This window comes from Corvus hawaiiensis, chromosome 4 (genome assembly GCF_020740725.1).
Source record: "Corvus hawaiiensis isolate bCorHaw1 chromosome 4, bCorHaw1.pri.cur, whole genome shotgun sequence".
Classification (NCBI taxonomy): Eukaryota; Metazoa; Chordata; class Aves; order Passeriformes; family Corvidae; genus Corvus; species Corvus hawaiiensis.
In genome coordinates this window covers 33168449-33189065 of record NC_063216.1, presented here as the reverse complement: position 1 = coordinate 33189065, position 20617 = coordinate 33168449, and the positions used below count along the sequence as shown (strand labels likewise).

General features: G+C 37.2%; 1 protein-coding gene across 12 annotated transcripts in view; it reads left to right on the top strand.

The window, feature by feature from the left end:
• The first annotated feature begins 66 nt into the window (after positions 1 to 66).
• APAF1 (apoptotic peptidase activating factor 1) overlaps positions 67 to 20617 on the top strand; it is a 51417-nt gene continuing 30866 nt past the window's right edge. For 4 of the 12 annotated variants that reach the window (XR_007203337.1, XR_007203336.1, XR_007203335.1 and 1 more), the window contains exons 1-17: positions 239 to 1478; positions 1761 to 1950; positions 3243 to 3440; positions 4454 to 4634; positions 7589 to 7701; positions 8220 to 8351; positions 8750 to 8988; positions 9537 to 9704; positions 10494 to 10625; positions 12468 to 12581; positions 13152 to 13330; positions 14785 to 14911; positions 16821 to 16946; positions 17557 to 17688; positions 18372 to 18497; positions 19560 to 19721; positions 19987 to 20115. Coding sequence is in view for 7 of the 12 variants with exons in the window: in XM_048302491.1 (XP_048158448.1) it covers positions 1341 to 1478; positions 1761 to 1950; positions 3243 to 3440; positions 4454 to 4634; positions 7589 to 7701; positions 8220 to 8351; positions 8750 to 8988; positions 9537 to 9704; positions 10494 to 10625; positions 12468 to 12581; positions 13152 to 13330; positions 14785 to 14911; positions 16821 to 16946; positions 17557 to 17688; positions 18372 to 18497; positions 19560 to 19721; positions 19987 to 20115 (2586 nt within the window). In the remaining 5 variants the exon portion in view is untranslated. Of the gene's footprint in view, positions 203 to 231; positions 1479 to 1760; positions 1951 to 3242; positions 3441 to 4453; positions 4635 to 7588; positions 7702 to 8219; positions 8352 to 8749; positions 8989 to 9536; positions 9705 to 10493; positions 10626 to 12467; positions 12597 to 13151; positions 13331 to 14784; positions 14912 to 15509; positions 15602 to 16820; positions 16947 to 17556; positions 17689 to 18371; positions 18498 to 19559; positions 19722 to 19986; positions 20116 to 20617 lie in introns of those variants that run through there. The other 8 variants (XR_007203333.1, XR_007203334.1, XM_048302487.1 and 5 more) reach the window with 7 other exon arrangements.

Below are 20617 nucleotides of genomic sequence, written 5' to 3'. Positions count from 1 at the left end.
GAGCGGGCGGGCGGACGGCCGGGCAGCGAGCGGGCCGGCCCGGCCCTTCCCTTCCCTTCCCCTCCCCTCCCTTCTCCCCCGCGCCCGGAAGGAGGAAGCGCTGGCGGCGCCGCCTTCCCAGGAGCCGCGGGGCAGCGGCTGCGCCTCGGGGCTCGGCGGGGGCTCGGGGCCGGCGGTGCCGGGGCTCCGCACCGCCCGCCAGGTGAGCGGCGTGGCGGACACGCAGGGACGGACCGGAGCTGACCGCGAGGGGTCCGCCTGGGCGGGGCAGGGGGCGGCGGCGGGCGGTCTGAGCGCCTCGGTTTCTGTTCCGTTCGCGGCTAGCAACAGCGGCACGGTGTGAGTTAACCCTTTGTTTTGGGTGTTTGTGGAGCGATTTCTTTTGTGTTTGATTCACGTGTGGCATTATTATTATTAGTTTTTCTACCGGGAAGCTCTCGCGTCCCCTTTCCTCCGTGTGCGGTGAGATAAAGGTAGGGCGGAAGGCTTTCCTAAGTGCGTAATTTTCAGTGAAATTAGGAAATTCTGTCAGTACGGCAGAAGAGGCGCTCCATCCCGGACTTATCCAAAAGCAGCCGTTCTACATCTACCCCGCTCTTGAAGGAGAGAGTGCCAGAAAAGGTGAACGCTTCTGCAGGTACCTGCCTAGTTGCTCTGTGGAGGATTTTGGACTTGTTTATGGAGCTTTCCTGGCAGGATTGTGATCGGAGAGAGCGTTTTGATCGATTGGGACTCGCGGAGCAGCTGATTAGTTCTGGAAAACCTTTATGCTGTAGTCAGCTTCACCTTCTGTTTTCTTCAGACATTTTTTTTTTTTATGACATGGAGGAAGAATGCAAGTTTAGAGTCGTGTCAGATGCTGGCAAAGGAAGGTATCGCACAGTCAGTGGCAGTGTTGGGTGCTCCCTCTTCCATCATATGTCAAGATCCAAGCGTCCTTGTGTGGAGTCTTGAACTTGGAGACAACAATGTGTTTATCCCCTGCAATGAGACCCAGTCCTCTTTCTCATCCCGTTGTCCCAATCACATGATCCCAGGACTTAAAAAAAATTGAGGGATGTAGTGGGTGGGGAGAAGACCTTTTCATAGAGACATTTAGCAAGTTGCTAGTATATGAGAAGCTTTTAGTCTTTGGTTTTGTAGTTCTGAAAGTGCTCATAAACATAAATTAATAGGAATGGGGAAAAGAATTTGTATTTTCAGAATTACCAGATGCTTTGCTACTCTTTTAACACCAAAATTCATAAGCTGTTTTAAAACTTCTCTCCTTGTGCTTGTAAGTTATGTTCCCATTCTTACTTGATTTCTCCCCCCCCTCCTCTTTTTCACACTGAAGAAATATGGATGTCAGGAGTAGAAACTATTTGCTTATGAATCGTCAAGCATTGGAAAATGACATCAAGACTTCTTATATTATGGATCGTATGATTTCTGACGAAGTACTAACATTACAGGAGGAGGAAAGAGTGAGGCAGCAGGTAGAATAATCTCTCACTGCTATTTATCTTCCTAGTCTACTCATATATTTTACCATCCTTTTTAAAAATACTAATTTCTGGCTAATTTCTGGATTTTTCAAATTCTAAAGTGTATGCCTAGCACACAGTTTTTATTGTACTTCCTAAGGTTGAGTTAAGAGCTTGGTAAGTTAAAGGCTATTTCTGTAGCTATAAATAGTTTATAATTTACAGAGTGATAGATGAAATGATTTCTAAGGTCTCTTAGTTTTGTATAATACCTCTTCTAATTTTTTTTTCTAGAATACACGGAAGGAGCGAGCAGCTATGCTAATAAACATTATTCTTACAAAAGATAATAATTCATATAGATCCTTTTATAATGCACTGCTTCATGAAGGGTACAGAGATCTTGCTGCGCTTCTTCAGGACGGCATCCCTGCCATCTCGTCTGGTAACAGAAAGAGTTCGATGGATGGAATGACTTCCCATGGTCAGTGTAACTACAGCAATCCCTGTGCTTGAGCGTGAAGACAAGTTGTGTTTTTTATTCCTTAGAATAAAAATATATGTATATATATAAAATATATATATAATAATGTGTCATACCTGTTCCAATGAAAAAGGAGCAGTTGGTGCATTGGCTTGTTTTCATTGTGTAATAACTATGTGTGTATTTCATGTAATAAGTAATGTGGCAGGAGAGTTACAACAGTTACAACTTTTATAGGTCATCTTGTAAGTGTTCATATTAAGTAATGTTTGTTTTAAAAGGCAGGCGACCTGAAGCTCTTACGGTTTTCTCTTATTGGTATAATTTTTGTTGTAAGTGAAAGAAGGACTCTCATTTGTATGCACTAAAGAAGTTGAATCTATCAGAAAAACTTGTAGCCTCCAAAATTCTGATACTTACCTTGAAGAGTAATCTTTAATCTTTCAACCTACATTCCAAGAATTGATCTAATTATTAGGTTACTTAATTCTTTCCACCAGATCTTTTAATGACCCTACATAAGTTCCATAATTTTACCTGCATTGTCATCGGTATCATCTTTGACTGACATGAAATAAATTTGTAGTTTCTAATGGGCAGAACCTCCTAACTGCATATGACTGACTGCCGTATTTACTGGCACTCTACATTTAGTAAGTGTCAAAGGCGTGTGGAGTTTAAGGCTGTCTTAGATAATCAAAGTTCATCAGTTATGTCGCTCCACATGGCCACAAAGTGGGCAGATGAAGTACACATTTCCTTTCTTGTTATGCTTTACCTCTTCTATTTCAAGTAGTGCTATCTCAGCTTAAATCAGTGGAAGTCATGCTTGGACCCCAGTGCTGTGCTGTGAAGTGCCAAGGAAAGGCCTTACACAGCATCCTTTCTTTTCTGCTGCATCCACGGCGTGGTGACTTCTGGCTGAGAAAGTGACTTGATTGCTGGGTATAATAATGTTGAGCTCCTGTGTTTGCTACAGTTTCCACGGGAGCTGTTAATTCTCTTTTTACTTCTAGGTCTTAATGTAACAAGCTTTCCTCATGCAGTTATTAATTTGAACACTGTTTTAGGTAGGGGGCTAGTTGCCTGCTAATTAATTTGTTTCTAAAAAGCAGGTTTTTTTCAGTATTTGGTTTTTGAGTCCAGCAGTTTTTAGGGCGTTTTTATGGGACATGAGAAGGGGAGGGAGCCCACTTGTTATTTTGGGTGAAGATTTGTGTGGTGTTGAGTTTGAAGAGGCATCACATTTAGAACTCCTGTTTTATTTTGATGTTTCTTGTTCTTAACTTTAGTGAAGACCATTCTCTGCGAAGGAGGCGTACCACAGAGACCAGTTGTGTTTGTCACTCGGCCAAAACTGGTAGATGCTATTAAAAAGAAACTGTACTGCTTGGGAAGTGAGCCAGGCTGGGTCACAGTTTATGGAATGGCAGGCTGTGGGAAGACTGTCTTAACAGCAGAAGCTTTAAGGGATCCTCAGCTCTTGGAAGGTACTGCCAGAAAAACATCTGTATTTTTATAAAAATCACTATAGGTGTAGGCATGTTGGACATGTATGGTGCAATATCATATGTCATCTTGAAAGTGATTTAGGTTTCTAAATTTCTTAGGTGATTCTGAAATATTTGCTTGCAACATACAACTGTCACAACCATTTAGTGCTCTAGGACTACTAAGTATTTTATTAGTTTGTAGAAAAAGGTTTTGAATAGCTTTTCACCTTAGAATCTGCTTTGGTTTATGAGAGTAGATGCATCCTTAATTAACTTGAAATTGCTATTTCTGTTAGTGCAAAATAATATATCTAGTTATACTCCTTTTGGGCATTGCTTGTAAAGTCCTCAGACTCCTCTCCTTGCTATGTGAATTTGAAAAAGTCTTGCTCTGACTTTTACCTATATTTTAATAGAGACAGGCATTTGTGGATGGTAGTGTTGCCTTAGCTTAAAGCAGATCCTAGATAAAACCGTTCAATGGCATTTTTTCTATTTTATTTACTTTTCCTTGCATAGGACACTAGGAGGAGAAAGTAGTACTTGGCATTTAAAAAAAAAAATGTAGGGATAGGTACTGTAGCATCCTCTGCTACAGCTGACTCTTCTAGATGGCTTTTGATCACTGTTTCAGGATTATTTTTATACCCCAAACTCCCAACTCCTGCAGTACTACAGGGTTAAAAATGCAAATGCTAGGTCAGGCTAGCAGAAAGATGGCTGCAAAAGGGGCTGTGGAGGGACAGGCAGGAAGACATGTGGAAAGGAGGGACAACAGCATCAGCGATGGTGTGAAGTTTCTATGGGTACTTGCCCTATTGAGTCTGTTCCTTTAAAAATGAACTGGAGTGGTCTTGTACAACCACCCTTTGGTGTTAATTGCAAGGATGGCTTGCAATATACTTTACAGGTTTCTTTTTAAGTAATGCTGACTTACTACTGTAAGTTGCTAGTAAATATCTAAAATTATTTAAAATGTATGGCATGATTAATATTGCTTTTCTTGTTAGATTACTTTCCAGGAGGAGTTCACTGGATCTCTGTTGGGAAACAGGACAAAGCAGGGCTCCTCATAAAACTTCAGAATCTCTGTAGTAGATTGGAACATGACTCCACTCTTCCACAAAGGCCACTTAACATTGAGGAGGCTAAAGATCGTCTTCGTTTGCTGATGCTACGCAAATACCCCAGGTGATGTCAGTAAAATCAAACACTATTCTTTAACTGATAAAACTCTGCAGAGTAACTTTGGTCTAATTATGTGAGGTGTCTGTGTTGTGCTTACATGTGTCTGTGACGTGTGTTTTTTTTTTAACCAACATCCTAACTTAGGCTAGTAAGGCTTCTGCTAACAAAGTATGTTAAGCAGCTGTACAGGAGTCATATCTGCTTGAAAAAGCAAATAGTGAAATAGTGAAAGATGGGAACAAACAATTGGAAATAAGGATTGCTTTAACTTCCCGTGTTCTCATTGTGTGTGTAGACTGGTTTACTGATGTGTGAGGATCATACAGCAGAAAAAAGGGTGCGTATCACTGCAGAAAATTCTTCCTTTACAGAACAGCTGGTGCCTTTAAAAAGTGTGTGATCTAGAGGTACCAAAATGAAAACAGATTTTCATGATGTGACCAGTTATTGTCAAGAAACCAGGGAAACTGTTCAAACTTCAGGGAAAGTGACTTGATTTAATTAAGCAACATCTCAGTCACTGCACAGCTTTTTGGACCTTTGAGAAATAGGTTTTATTATTTGTTGAGGATTTCATTACTCTCTGGGAAAATCTGTACTAAATTAAATAAGCCTGCTTGTCAGTGAGTTACCTTGGGAATAATACTCTAGCCTTGTGATCTTTGTAGATAACATAGAATAGAATAGTGGCATTTTTGTACAGGGGGAAAAGAAAAAATCTTTCTTGTGAAGAAAAGATGTGAAAAATATTTCCAGGTCCTCCAAAATAAATCTATCTGTTTATCAGCTGCAAGTGCACTTTTCCGTGAAGGGTGTGAAGTGGTTGTCTCCATTGAGACGTTTCCGTTGCTATTTCTTGTTTATTAACAAGCAAAACAAATTAAAACTCTTCAATACAGAAGTGGCCATGGGAGGAAGTAGAGGGGAATGTGCTGGGGAGTAAGGTTCATAGAGGGTGCAAGTGTATTGGAAACAAAGCTTCACTGGTTGTGCAGCTTGGGAAGGAGCTGGCTCTACTCTGGAATTCTCTTTGGCGACAAGAAGTCACTTTAGCTGTATCTGGATTCAGGCACATCTCTTGGGAAGGAAGTATTAGACAAAGGATTCAGATTGTGAAGCTAGTATGTTTCTTGGGATTAAAGTATTAGTCAAATGAAAAATTGGAACTATGATATACTTTAAAACAAGAAATTACAGAATTGAGTCTCCTGTGATAGTTATCACAGGGTATTGCTTGTTGGTTTGGGGTGGTTTTTTGTTTGTTTTGGTTTTTGTTTTAAGGTTTTTTTAATAATCCTAATTAGGATTTAAGATTTGTTGGTGTGACTTGAGGAGAAAAATCATGGGTGCCTAATGAATTTGAAGTGCTCAGATTAATTAAAAACAAAATCAGGCTGTCATTCATGCCACCCAGCATATTTTCAAGTGTGGAAGTGACACAAAACGGGTCCTTTATGGCTGTGATAGTATTCTTGTGAACCCTCTGATTTATCAAAAGGACGAGTTGTATAAAAATGAGATAGGGGTATCCAAGAGTTAAATGTGTCTTTGAGAATGGGGTATGATGTGTATGCACTCCTTTAAGGAGGATCAAATCCTTATTTACGGGCTTTGATGGTGTAAGTACCACTTAGCCGAACAGAAATGCGGAAGTTTTGTCATGCTTTGGTGGGAATTGGACAATTTAACCAGTACCTAGTGGAGCGGAAAATTCCATCCCTTAAAAAAAAAAAGGTAGTAAATGGAGACCATTTGTAGGATTAGATGTCAATGATTAAACTCACTGAATGCAAATAACTGGTATTTCTTTTCATACATCTACTTGCTGCTAGTCTTTTTGAGTTCTTGCTTCCTTAAAACCAGTCTTGTAAAAACAGTTTTCAGTGACTTCTCTGTCATATATAGGCAGGTGTAGGGAAGTCTACTGTACATTATTCTAGTGAGATTCCATGTGGGAACCTGAAAACCTGGCTGGCCATAGGACTGGAATATGTAATCACTGAAATGTCGTTTATGTATGAAGAGCCTTGCCATTCAAGACAATTGCTTCACAAGAGGATTAGTCTCATATAGCTTTCCAAAGATACAAGAACAAAACTAAAAACTCCTGAGTCAAAAGGAAAGCTTAAATGCTTTCCCACAAAGCTTATCACTAGCCTGTGTCAGAGTTATCTAGTCTTGTACAACCCTTTTCTTCATTTATGACACCTAGTGACTTAAAACCAGTAAATATTTCTGTTTTGCCTGGCGTTTACTAATGGAAATATTTCTCAAAACATTGTTGTTTACACTTCAGTTGTAGCTACGAAATAATAAATGGTAAAAATGTTTTTGAGATAACTGCATTCAGCTTCTTGTGCAGTATTTAATCACGGAATCACCAAGGTAGGAAGAGACGTTCAAGATCATCAAGTCCAACCATCAACCCAGCACACCACCATAATCACCCCTAAACCATATCCCCAAAGTGCCACATCCAGACACTTCTTGAATGCTTCCAAGAGACAGTGACTCCACCACTTCCCTGGGCAACTTATTCCAGTGCTTAACCACTCTTTTAGGAAAATTATTTTTTCTGATATCTAATATGAACCGCACCTGCTGCAACTTAAGGATGTTTCCTCTCATCCTTCCACCTGAGACATGGCAAAGACACTGACTCCCACCTGGCTACAACTTCCTTTCAGGTCATAAAGATTGTTAAGGTCACCCCTGAGCCTCCTGTTCTCCAGTCTAAACAACCCCAGCTCCCTCAGCCGCTCCTCTTAGGACATTTTCTAGACCCTTTACCAGCTTCGTTACTCTTCTCTGGACATACTATTAAGATACTCTACATACTAATATAAAAAAATTATGCAGTGATACTTTGTAAATTCTGAAAATGTTCTTTTATTATTAAAATGCAATACTCTATTTTGGCACTAAAAGTTGATCTGAAATATTTCTTCATGCCCTAGATCTCTTTTGGTCCTGGACGACATTTGGGATTCCTGGGTGTTAAAAGCATTCGATAATCAATGTCAGGTTCTCATCACGAGCAGGGACAGGAGTGTAACGGATGCTGTGGCTGGTAAGGAACAGTTTCCTCTCCTGCACCACAGATTTTATGTGTCTTTGTCTGCAGCTTGTTCATGTGAACTTTCAAAAAAATCTGATAGAATCTGTCTATCAATTTGTGCACAAGTGGCCAGGTTTTAGAACTCTGCTCTGTAAGACTTTATGCTCTTTGTGAAATAAGTGTTGTATGTTATCATGGAAATTACATGTTTACATTGAAGAGTGCAGTGATTCTCAACAGAATAAATTAACCTCTGTGGCACTGATGCTGTTAGATTGATTATCTCTACACTATTCAGCAGTGACTGCCCATAATGCATGTGTAATTATTAGCTTATAGGCTATTTTTTTCTATGTATATATCTCTAATGCAAGCTGATTCTGGTAAGTAGAATTTATACCCTTCTTAGTCCTATAAAATACTATGCAAAAAATCATGAACCTTTGCTCGAGATTTTACTTGGAAAATACTTTGAATTTCCATAGGGTTTTTCACATGTTTTGAAATTTTTTCCATGTTTCTGTTTCTAGGCAATAAGTACGAGGTTCATGTGGAAAGTGGACTAGCACATGAGAAAGGCCTGGAGATTTTATCCCTATTTGTGAATATGAAAATATCAGAACTGCCAGAACAAGCTAACTCCCTTGTAAGAGAATGCAAAGGTATTCCAGTTGCTCTTTGTTGTACAATTCACCACTGAAGGTAGTATTTTTCTTCTGTATTTTGACTTAAAAATAGAGAAGGGAAAACCCTTTGATACTGTGTATGTTAAGCAAAATACAAGTGCTTGTTAAATATTTTTGGGGTTTTTTAAGCTAAGCAGAAGTCTCATGTTGATTTTTGAGTAGTTTTCTTCAGCATATTTTCTCTCTGCACCACAATTACACTTAAATTTGTTGAGTTTGCAGATGTCTACATGGAGTGCTTGTTTTGTCTCTCCTCCATGCCTCAAGAATTTAATCAGTGCATTGGGAATACTACCTGATTCAGTCACTTGACCATCAGCTGTTGGATTGTGTTCCTTGATGACCTCTAAAATTGATTTAATCTTTTCCTTCAGGTTCTCCTCTTGTGATATCCTTGATAGGTGCATTACTACGAGACTTCCCTAACCGCTGGGAATACTATCTCAGGCAGCTGCAGAATAAGCAGTTTAAAAGAATAAGAAAATCTTCCTCTTATGATTACGAAGCCCTTGATGAAGCAATGTCCATAAGTGTTGAGCAACTGGATGACAATTACAAAGACTACTATAAAGACCTCTCTATCCTCCCAAAAGATGTTAAAGTACCTACTAAGGTAATAACAGCAGTGCAGAAATCTTGTGATTTTTAGTGAGATACAATAAAAAACCTTAAAGAATTCTTAAAATTTATAATTGTCATGTATAACTTTTGCAGTATATAACTTAATTATAATTGCTAGATTGGGTAGATTTTTTCCATTATCGTGTCATGACTTGTATTCTTAGTAATGGAACTAAAATAATCCTGAGTAAACATATCTGTAATGTTTAAGTTTCATGTGCATTCTGTATATTGTTTTTTAATTAGATTGTAGTTGAGCTCATTGAAAGCTTGAAAACTGTTATTTGGAATTTGTCTCCTTTTATGATCACCATAAATCAGCACAAATAGACAAAAGATAGGCTAACTTGTGGTATCTTTCCTGTGTTTTGGTATGAAGGAACTGGTAACTTAGTGAACTGATTACTCTTTGTAATGTGTCTGTATTTGTTAGTGTGCATTTTGTTGTCAGTTACTTGGTATCCTTTTATAATATTCATACAAATCATATTACAACTTGGTTCTGATTCTCTTCTCTGTTAATGCATTAATACTTCTTAGGTTCTTTGTATTCTTTGGGATATGGAAACTGAAGAAGTTGAAGATATACTACAGGAATTTGTTAACAAATCCCTGTTGTTCTGTGATCGTAATGGGAAGTCGTTCCATTACTATTTACATGATCTTCAGCTTGACTTTCTCACAGAGAAGAATCGCAACCAGCTTCAGGTAGCAAATCAACTGATACTTTCAGCTTTACTCTCCACAGCTGGGCATTTTTCAGAAAATGTTGCTTTGTTGTATGTTATCCTGAGTAGCTTCATAGCATAGGTCCAAATTAAGTTTAACTTAAGGCTGACTAATTAAAAATATTTATTTTCAACTTGAAACTGTGGAGGGATTTCTTGATGATTCCATTTGCACCTAAGAGACTAATCTAAGAGAAGACTCTATATCCATTATTTCTCTATCAGATGTTTCCAGCAGGAGATGTAATGTTCCACTGTTGATTCCAAAGACATCAAGATTCTATCAGAATAGGAAACTTCTTCTTTAATGCAGAGAAATGCTTTTTGCTCCCTTTTTTTCAGTTTAAGGCAGTACTTTCATGAAGATGACCTGTAAATTGGACTCAGTTTCACTTCTGAAGGACAAGGCAGAAATAGTAGATATGAAGAAAAGGCAAGTTTTTTGACTTGCTTTAATTCTATATATGTAAGGGTCCTATTTTTGTTGGCTACCCACATTTAAGATGAAAAGAGATTTGGTAGCTAATCTCAGTCTGAGAAAGAAGGTTAACAGCTTGCTTTTGTGTCTTTCAATATCCAGAGAATGTTTCTGGAGCAGTCTTTAGCAATAAATTAGGTTAGGTGTATAATTTTGGAAGGTAAGCTTTTTTATTTCATTTTTTAATGTATTACAATTGAGAAATATTATTCCTCAACGCTATTTATAATGTAATAATAATACTACTTATAATTCCTCAGTGCCAAAAGTGTGTTTTTCTTCACATTGCAGGAGCTACATAAAAACATAGTAAATCAGTACAAGAAATACTACAAGCTTAATACACCTGTTCTGTCTCAAGAGGATTGCATGTACTGGTATAACTTCCTAGCGTATCACATGGCAGGTGCCAACATGCAGCAGGTGGGTTCTGACAGGTGTCCTTTGCTTCCCTTTTTCACCCATTCTTACCTCTGCTTTTCCCTCCAGGCCTTTTCCCAGCTGAGCCTCTCTTCACCCAGACTTCAGTCCAGCTGGGTAAACACTCAGCATAGTCTTTAGGAGGTCCTCTGATAATCACTGTCCCTTACAAAAACTACTTTATTTTTACCCTTTGTATCTTGGCTTTTCAACCAGTTCTTGAGAAGACTTCCTATTTTATACCATAATAGCTTGTGTTTTTCTTTTCCTTTTTAACAAGCTTTAATAAGAAGCCTTCTCTAAACCTTTTTGAAAACCCAAGCTTTATTTATTGTATAATAATACAAGTAAATTGATTTCATCAGAGAATTTCATCATAGTTACTTTTTTCTCTTCAGAAGTCTGGTTAGATTTTTGCTCTTATGTCATACAGATTTGTGTGTAAAAATTCATTATCTGACTTCAACAGCAAAATAACCCTATCAAGAGTTAGATGGGCAAGTCTCTTGTTTCCAGGATTGTCTTGGCACCTTAAAAAAATGCTGTCATTTTTGCCAACTACTGTTCTTTAGATACTGAGCTAGTGTAAGATTCAAATCATGCAGAAAGATTAATAATTAGTAGTTTCACTTGAATTTCAGTTTCAAACACACTGAATAGCATTTGATCCTGGTTTTTTATTGCTTTATTTCACATGTTCTCAAACCTTTTCATCGAGCTTCTTTCAAGATGGCTCATCTGACTCATCATATAATACACTTTGTGGATTTATGTCTTATAGGAACCTTCATAATTAATGTTGGCTACAAATACAGGTGTTTTGGATCATACTTATTTCATTATCTTAGTTTCTTTAGTTTCAGTGTGTTGTCGAAATGTTTTTATTAGCAGCCTTTCTACATTTTGTAGAATTAGCTTCTCAGAGGTCTTTAACCTGGCTCATTATGGCTATATGCTTTCTAGAGTTTATATTATATGTATCACTTACGTTTCATTATTTAGACATGATTTCTATGTTTTGGAAGACTAATAAAGCTGGGTTGTATTCCTTTTCTTTGTTTAACCATGATAATCTTTTAATCCTTGTGGTATTTACTGATTTTAAATTGGAATATGCTTTAAACCTGTGCAGTGTTGTAGCTAAGCAGTTTTTCTATAGGAGGTCTAAAGAAAACATTGGACCAATAATTGTTTAAGATGGTCATCTAACTAACAGGGATAAAGCAAAAAAAAAAGCTTTTTTCTGCCTGGGTCTTTAATAATACTGACAGATCTTGTCTGCCCAGCCCCCTGGTTTGGAGGACCATGAGTGTGGGAACAGGGACTTTTCATTTAGGGACACAAATGTGAAGTTGTAAGGGACTGGCTGGATCAGTTGAATGTTCACAAGTCCATAGGGCCTGATGTGATACAATCCAGAGCACTGAAGGAATGAAAGGATGTTATGGCAGGACTCCCTTGATCATCTATGCATGGTTTTAGGAGTTTCAGCATCTCTTAGGAAGATCAACAATCATTATTAGCAGTGATCTTTGCTAGAAGAAGCTTTTTCAGAGTTAAAAAACCAGGTCTTGTGCCCTGCAAAAGTCAAGAACTGCTTTGTATCTCCATCTCCTCTCTGACTAGCTGTATTAAGGAGAAGTTTAAAATAACAAACTTAGCCTTCTATACACAGAATTTATACCTGAACAATTAAGGAAAACAGGAAATTGCATAAGTTTTCAGCTAGGGACAGTTGTACCAAAGTGTATTAAATGCCTAATGTAGTTCCTGTGTTTTTCTTTTCCCCCGAGTAGATTCTGTTGTGAAGCTTGCACTCTGAACTTAAATTTGTGTTTCTTGTAGGAGCTCCGTGATCTGATGTTTTCTTTAGATTGGATTAAAGCTAAAACAGAATTGGTTGGGCCTGCTCATCTGATTCATGAATATGTAGAATATAGCTCAATCCTGGATCAAAAGGTACGATACTAAAAGGTAAATGATGAGTTGGTTCCAAATGCAATTTTCTATTTTGTAATTGCATTTTGTTGGATGTATATGTATGGCAGGTATATAGAAAACTTAAAAAACCAAAGCATGAAACCAATATTAAATTGAACTTTAACTTGGAGAAGATAAAAATGAAGGAAACTCAGTTTTCTGTTTCTGTTTTAACTTCAATGTGTAAGTGATTGGCCATGGAGCTCAGTAACTGTAGTCATCAATACCTAGTGGTGGGTACATAAGGTACTCTGCTTTTGAGGAAGTGTAGAATTATGTTGACCACTTGGAATAGTCTTTCTGGTATTTCACACTGCTTATTGAATAAATCTCTATTGCCAGTATTCTTTGTTTGAAAAATAAGGATATTGTGCCTTCTGAATAGGATAATGAAATATTTCAATCTATTGTATGTACTTGCTAATGGAACTTAATAGAAAAATAGAGCTAAGGGCTTCTGTAAGAATATTACCCATACAGAAAATTTAAAAAGCAAGGAAATAAATCCTAAGATAAATCTGTGTTATCAAATATCTGCTCTGTATTTAGGATAGCACAGTACGTGAGAATTTCCAGGAATTTCTGTCCTTAAATGGGCACCTTCTTGGACGGCAGCCATTTCCTGACATTATCCAGCTGGGACTTTGCCAGCCAGAGACATCAGAGGTGTATCAACAAGCCAAGCTACATGCTCAGAGAGAAACAGGAGCATTTTATTTGGAGTGGATGTAAGTAGCTGCAGTCCGTCTGCTGATACGCTGATCCCTTGACAAGGAAATCATTTAATGTACAGCTAAATACAATGTATGGTAATAAAAGGATCTTTGTAAGAACTGGTGGGGTTTTTCTCTGAGGAAGGAAAGTGTAATAATTTTCAAGAACTTGTGGGAGAAGGGGAACCCTGGATATGCAAGGCCACAATTTAGTAATAATTACAGAAAAATAAATTGAGTGATATATTTATTTCTGTATTCAATTATTGTTCCTTTTAAATAACGATGCAAAGAGGAAATTATAATACCTTGAAACTTCTTTAAATAATTTTGTTTTAAAGTTAGAATTGTAGTGCAAGTATTGGATAAGGTAGAGTAGGTTTTTAGGTTTTAAAGTAAACTCTGGCTTTAAAAAGGAGAGCTCTTGTGCTAAGTAGTGAGATGGGAAATGCTTTGTAATCTCTACACAATCTTGAAATTTCTCCTATTTAAATAATTTTTTGCTGTTCCTGTCTTTTTGGAAGTTGTTTAAGGAAAAAGTATACAGATCTAAACATTCTCCCAGCCTTGTCCAATAGTCAACTGACCATGTAAACTCTTTGATTCCGTTTGATGTTTCTTTTCTGATTATTTGTAGTTCTTGGTGCTTGTAAAACAGAGGGACTTCATGTCAAGCAATTATTATAATAAGAGCCAGGCAGATTAGTCTCCTCTTTGAATATTTGGTTCTTTTATTTAGCAAAACTGCTTGGAAATTGCACCGTTCAGAAGAGTCAATCTCCAGTTAGTCCAGGGTTTTCAGCTTGGATGCGGGAGGCGTGCTGAAGAGCATGATTGAAATCAACACAACAGAGAGGAGATGTTTTGGTCATTCATCACCATGTCACTCATTACAGTGCCAGCTTTCTGTATTAACATCTGGCTAAACAGGATGATTATGATAGCTGCTAACTCTTAAGTTTTTGTTCAAGTGAGGCAAGAGTCATCTAAGGTGTGTTAGATTCTGTACCTAATCTCTGACTGAAAAGTGGTGATAGTCACAGATCTTATTTAGCTATTTAGTGATAAGTGTTGAGCCATTGTCATGAAAATTAAGGAAATTTGCAAAGATCTAAACAAATTTACAAATGTTTTTGAATATGCTTTAAAAGGAAGAGTTCTCCTGCAGGAGACAAGAATTCTCAGGAAAAAGTTTGTTTGGAAATAGTGTATTTCAGATCATAAAAATGTTTTCTTTCTTGATCTCTAAACTGTAGCTGTTGGAGCACAATATAAACCTCTGAGTGAATGTTGGAATTTTGTTTCCTTTATTAGTTCAGCATGAAGGCTGAGAGGTAAGGTGTAGTGGGTTGGTTGTTTTGTTTGTTATAAAGCTTGCTGCTCAAGATGTGTGAAAAAGTGTTAATCTTCTTAGAGATGATTTTGAATAATACAAAGGCACTCATCTAAATAATTGTCTTACCCTGTAGAAATAAAAAATCCTTGAAAAATCTCTACCGTCTGGTTGTTCGTCCACACCGAGATGCAGTTTACCATGCCTGCTTTTCTAAGGATAGGCAAAGAATAGCATCATGTGGAGCTGATAAAACACTTCAGGTAAGACACCTATGCATGAGTCAAAAGAGAGGCTGTGTACCATTTCAGAAACACTTGTTAAACAGTCCTGTCACTTTTCTTCTGTTGCTATGTGGAAATATTTGTATCTAGATCATAATTGGAGACAAATGATTGAAAAGGATGTATTATTGCATAAATGTCAAGTTGTGTGTTTAGAATGGTAAGCATTATCTTCAGGAGCTAAATGGTGTGATTTTAGGGCTTACACCCTCCTTGCCCTGATGCGTGAACATGAGATGCCTTTTAATGATATGGAAAAGGTCACAGCCCAGCAATGCACCCCAGCTTATTTAATATTTACTTGCAAAAAATGTTATTTCCAGTCCTAGTAGACCTTCTACAGTACCAAGGAGCAGTAAGATGTTTTAAGTACAGCTTTACTCTTTATATGGGACGGTAGTGGACATTATGCCACTATGGTGTTTAATTAGTGAAATGCCCTAATGCAAAAGAACTGTATCGGTGGAGAAAACCCCGGAAGCTGAGGGCAGTATTAAATTGGAAACAGGCCCAAAGTGCTTAGAAAGCAGATTAGAAGAGACAGAGGGGAATGTGACTAATATAAATTTGCCAGCAGTCTGCCTGGAGGGGAATCAGCCAGCTCTCAAGAAAACTAGCAATCAGCCAGCCACTAACCTGGTAAGGTACCCATATTCCAGACAGCCAAAGGTAAGGGAAAAGAACAACTTTGCTGCAAGCCTTTGGTATTGTTTTGGATGCTTGAGAAGTTGAGTACTAAGTTGCTTTTCATTTGGCTACTTCATGTGTTGTTACTGGGTTTTTTATTTGCTTATTTTATTTGCTGGCCTGTTCAGTATTATGATCATGGCATCCACTTAAGGAGATGCCTGGTGAATGTGCTCATGCTATGCAGCAGTTGCTGTGCTGGGCTTCTGTACTGATTGACATGGCAGATTGCTTATTTTTTTCTTCGTTTTACACCCAAAAGAATCTGTGGATTGCAATTGCACTTGAACTAAACTTTCATTGAAGAAACAATAGGAAAATTAACTATAATCCTTTTTTCATTTTTTAGCTTTGAACTTACTCATGTTTTTTCTAATTACGGCTTAAGCTTTTCAGTTTTCGAGGGTACTTAAAAAATGATTGCTAGATTAAGAACAGATATTTTGCAGAATTTACTGTGAAGATAGATTTCCTGTTACTTCAGTATTTATGGTCTTATTTGAACAAATACCAACCATTTAATTGTCACTGGTATTCCTGTTCAATAAAAAAATAATCTGAAAAGTGCTGTAAAGAACACCTTGTGGTTTAATAATTAAGAATATGTAACCTGAGATGGAAAGGGAGGCCTGATTTCCACCCCCTGCCCACCCCACATTGTACAGTTAAATCCCAGGATGTGAGGAAATTGATTAATATGTAGCACTTTTCCCCAGTTGTCCTTTCGTTGCCTGTGTCTAACTTGAGACTAAAACATGTGTCATCCTGTCAGTTTTTCCCTACTTATTTCTGGTTTTTTGTTCCTCCAATCATCAGTTCTGTTGCAGTTCTTACTTCATATGTATGGTATCCCATGCATATAAAACTGGAATTTGTAGTTTTAAGAATAACTTAGATTTTGTTAATAGTGTTTTGCAGTTACTGTCAAAAAACACTGTGAAAGGGCATGGCTCTTGGCTTAAAGAGTGGGGGTAGAAATAAGTATTTTTAAAAATCGGTTTTCACTAATTCTCTCTCTTAGAATTTCTATCATCCTTGCAGAACTTTATGTTATTATCCCTGAAATTATGAATGCTTTCAAAGGCCAACCCAGTTTTTTAAGAGGTTACATAAAGAGAGCTGTTTGAGATGATAAAAGAAACTTACACATGTGTTTTACAATTGTCTGCAAGTTAAAAGGTTTTACTGTTCCTTGGTTCAGGTGTTCAAAGCAGAAAGTGGAGAGAGACTCCTGGAGATAAATGCCCACGATGATGAAATACTCTGTTGCGCTTTTTCTGCAGATGGTGAATTTGTAGCAACTTGTTCAAGTGACAAAAAAGTGAAGGTAAGGGAATGAGGAAAAGGCCATTCTTTTTTTCAAACTAATAATTCTGATTTCTGTTTAACCAACTCAGTGCAGATTCTTAAGACTAAAAGTGTTTCAAATTGTCTAAATATTATGTAGATAATTCAATAGCTGACAAACAGAAAAGCCCCACTTGTTCCATAGTATAAAAGATGCTTAGTGTTAACATCGTATGTGCAGAATTAACCACTTATTTCATTTGTATTATCGGATGTTTCTTTTTGACTAGAACATAATGTGTGAGTCCAGTCCTGTTCATGGGATGAATAGATGAATCTATCCATAATTCTTTTTTTAATGCTTCTTTTCTGTTACCTGTGAAATATTTGGGATTTTTAATTCCTCATTATAGTAGCAAAATCTTGTTGAAGTTCCAGAAATTATCATATTCTAATCTGAATTATGACCTTTCCCCTCATAGTGTCTTGCTTCTTTTTTTAAATCTATAATCTTTCTCCTCAAAGTATTTTTGAGGTATTATTTGAAATGTTTTAGGACTTTATCTGTATTTCAGCATAGTTTACAGATTTTTAAAAATAATTACTTTAAATATATTTAAAAGTCTTTTTCATCTTTCAATTCTGCCTAGGTCTGGAATTCAAGAACAGGCCAGTGTAGGTGTGTATACGAAGAACACTCTGAGCAGGTTAATTGCTGCCAGTTCAATAACAGAAGTGGTCAGTACCTTCTAGCCACCTGCTCAAATGACACTTTCATCAAAGTAAGTGGAAAGGGTGGAGATTATTCTCATGCTGTTTGTCATAACAGGGTAGTTATTGATGTATAAATATATCTAAACACTGTAAATTAATGGGGTTTTTTAATGAGCCTGGTAGAAGAGAGGGTAGAAGAGAGATGGCAACAGATTAAGAGTATTGACTACTGTAATCAGATTTCAGCAAGGTAGAGCAGGAGTGTTTATACTCAGCAAAGGAGAATGGGCAAGTCCTCTATTGGTAGGGCTTGAAGGTGAGGGCTTTGGTCTGATGTTATTCAGACTGTTCAAGACTAACTTGAGAGATTTCATTTTTGTTAATGTGTGTAAGCTACATGATTCTAATTTACAAAGCTGAAAAGGAATGAGGCAAGACAAAACTTTTTTCTCAGTCTGAGGAAACTTTGAGTAATTTTGTGCTGGTCAAGGGCCTTGTCTGTACTGTACAGAAAGTTTTAAGTAGATTTATATAATTCTGATGTTAATAGTTTTCATGCATCTTACCAGACAGAGGCAAATTGTAGGGTAGCCTGGGTCATAGCATCCAGTCCATGAGCATGTGGGTAAAACTAAGAAAAAATAAAAGTGGTGTTTTGGCTGCCAGTGCATGATTTTGAGAAGAGCATGAATGTTCTGTCTTTGAATAATTCATGAATATGGTGATATTTATGTGTTTATTTCTCTTACAGGTTTGGGATTTGAATAAAAAATACTGTAGAAATACAATGATAGGTCATGAAAATTCTGTCAATCACTGCAGATTTTCACCAAATGATGAATATGTTGCTAGCTGCTCGACAGATGGAACAGTAAAGGTATAGAGTATATTTTTAAATCAGCCCTTTGTTTTGATGATAGATGGGGGGTTTTGGTATCAAATGCAGAATATGTATAAGAAAATTTTGTGTCTGCATGATCAGCTTTTAATGAATTAAATCCTGAAACAGTTGATTATTGGTCCCATTTGTAATGCAAGACTTTGACATTGTTTTTCCAGTAGCAGGAAAAAAAAGTTGACTGCCTGTAGTTGCAAATTCTAACTAGCCTCATTTTGAATATTTTTGCCCCCTAATGCACTTTGTTAAGAAAACTTGAAGGGGGAGTAAGAATTTTTTAACCAGAAATAGCAGTAAGTTTTTAGGTTAATTGAAAATTCTGTCATCTCTGAAAACGACTCATCAGGAGACATAAAAATTAAAAGCAATTTCCATGTGCCGTTTTCTTGTATGCACCAAAAGAGAACTGAAAGGATTGTGTTTTTCTGAGAGTGTAAGTATTATTTTTATTGCCTTTAATTGCAACAGAATTATGCTATTTCAGAATTGCAATTCTTAAAACACTGTTACATTTCTATGTAGTTGCTAGATCAGGAAAGAAAGATTGCTGTAGCTGTTGTTCATAAGGAAAAATGTGGTGAAGGGGACAGAAATATTCTGTAGATTTTTGGCATGTCCTTCAATGAAATTAAGGTGCAAAGCTAGGTGTATACCAGATTTCTTATGGTAAGTAGATTGTTTATAGCGTTGCAGGGCAGGTGTTAATTTTTGGTTTTACTCTTTTGTTAAATAGAAGTTGAGGCAGCATTGTAGCTGGAATGATAGGAGTGAAAAACTCAAGGAGAGGGTTTTGCTACAGCATAATCCTCTTTGTGGTTTGTTTTTATTTCTTAATTTGTTTTTCTGCTTTTTCTTAATATATAAATCATTTGGACTTGTGATTATTCTAATGCTATTTGTTGACTGGGGAAAGTAACAAGGGGCTTTTGCTGTATTTATTCCCTGCCCTTTTTCCTTAAGAAGTAGTTGGGAGCTCTCTCCTGTTGTATTCTGTACCTACATCAGCAAAAAGAGATTGTGCCTATTTCCTGTTTACTGCAGCTTTGGGAAGCACGCTCAGGAAATGAACTGAAAAGTATTGAGATAAAAGATTTCTTCAAAAATGCAGATGAGCAACCAGATGACGTGGAGGTTTTAGTAAAATGTTGCTCTTGGTCCAGAAATGGTGACATGATTTTGGTGGGAGCCAAAAATAAGCTTTTGGTAAGTACCTCACTTTAGTAATCTTTTGGAGGTAGTGCATTGCAATATAGAAATTATGATTACAAATAAAATTCCAGGCCGCTAAGATCTTTCAGATAAAAGGTGCCTGATTTCAAGTGTGCGTAAATAAAAATACGTGGTCAACAAACTTCTGACTAAGAGAAATACCTTCTGAATTCAAGAATGTACAGTGTTGAGCACATAAGCTATTTGTCAGTAGTGAAATCATTCAAACAGGGTTCCTGTTGTAATTATGTCTTCACAGCTTTTTGATATCAAAACCTGTGGTTTGTTAACTCAAGTCATCGTCAGTCATCACAGCACAATCCAATACTGCGACTTCTGTCCTGGGGATGAGTTGGTGGCAGTTGCTTTGTCTCACTGTTCTGTTGAGGTGAGTGATTGTCTGCAATATACCACGAAGGACTCCTTTCAATTTAAAATGCTACATTTGTCCTAATAGTTTCTTGTGTGCAGAGATAAAACAAATGTAGCTATTTTAGCAGGCTTTTGGTGTGCTCCATTCTTTTTAATTTTCACTTGCTTCTTAAATTTAAAATATCATCTGGGAAACAATGTTTTAAAGTTAAATGTTAATTTTGGGCAATGGAACCCACATTTATCTAAAACTAGACTAGTCTGCTAAGTGTGTCTAAAGCTACTCATGTCACTCTCAGGAGTATTGCTTAACTCAAACCAAACCAAATCCTCTCTCCTTCTGTGTGCTGGTACGTAAGAGGGAAGGAAACATCTAGAATAGCTTTGAGACTAGCATGGCTAGAGTAGGTCTGTACAAATATCATGTTTGGGGTTGGTTTGGGGTTTTTCCTTGCTGTTGTTTGGGGTCTTTTGGTTTTTCAATCTATATGGTCAAGTTGAACTTGATTTTTTTTTAT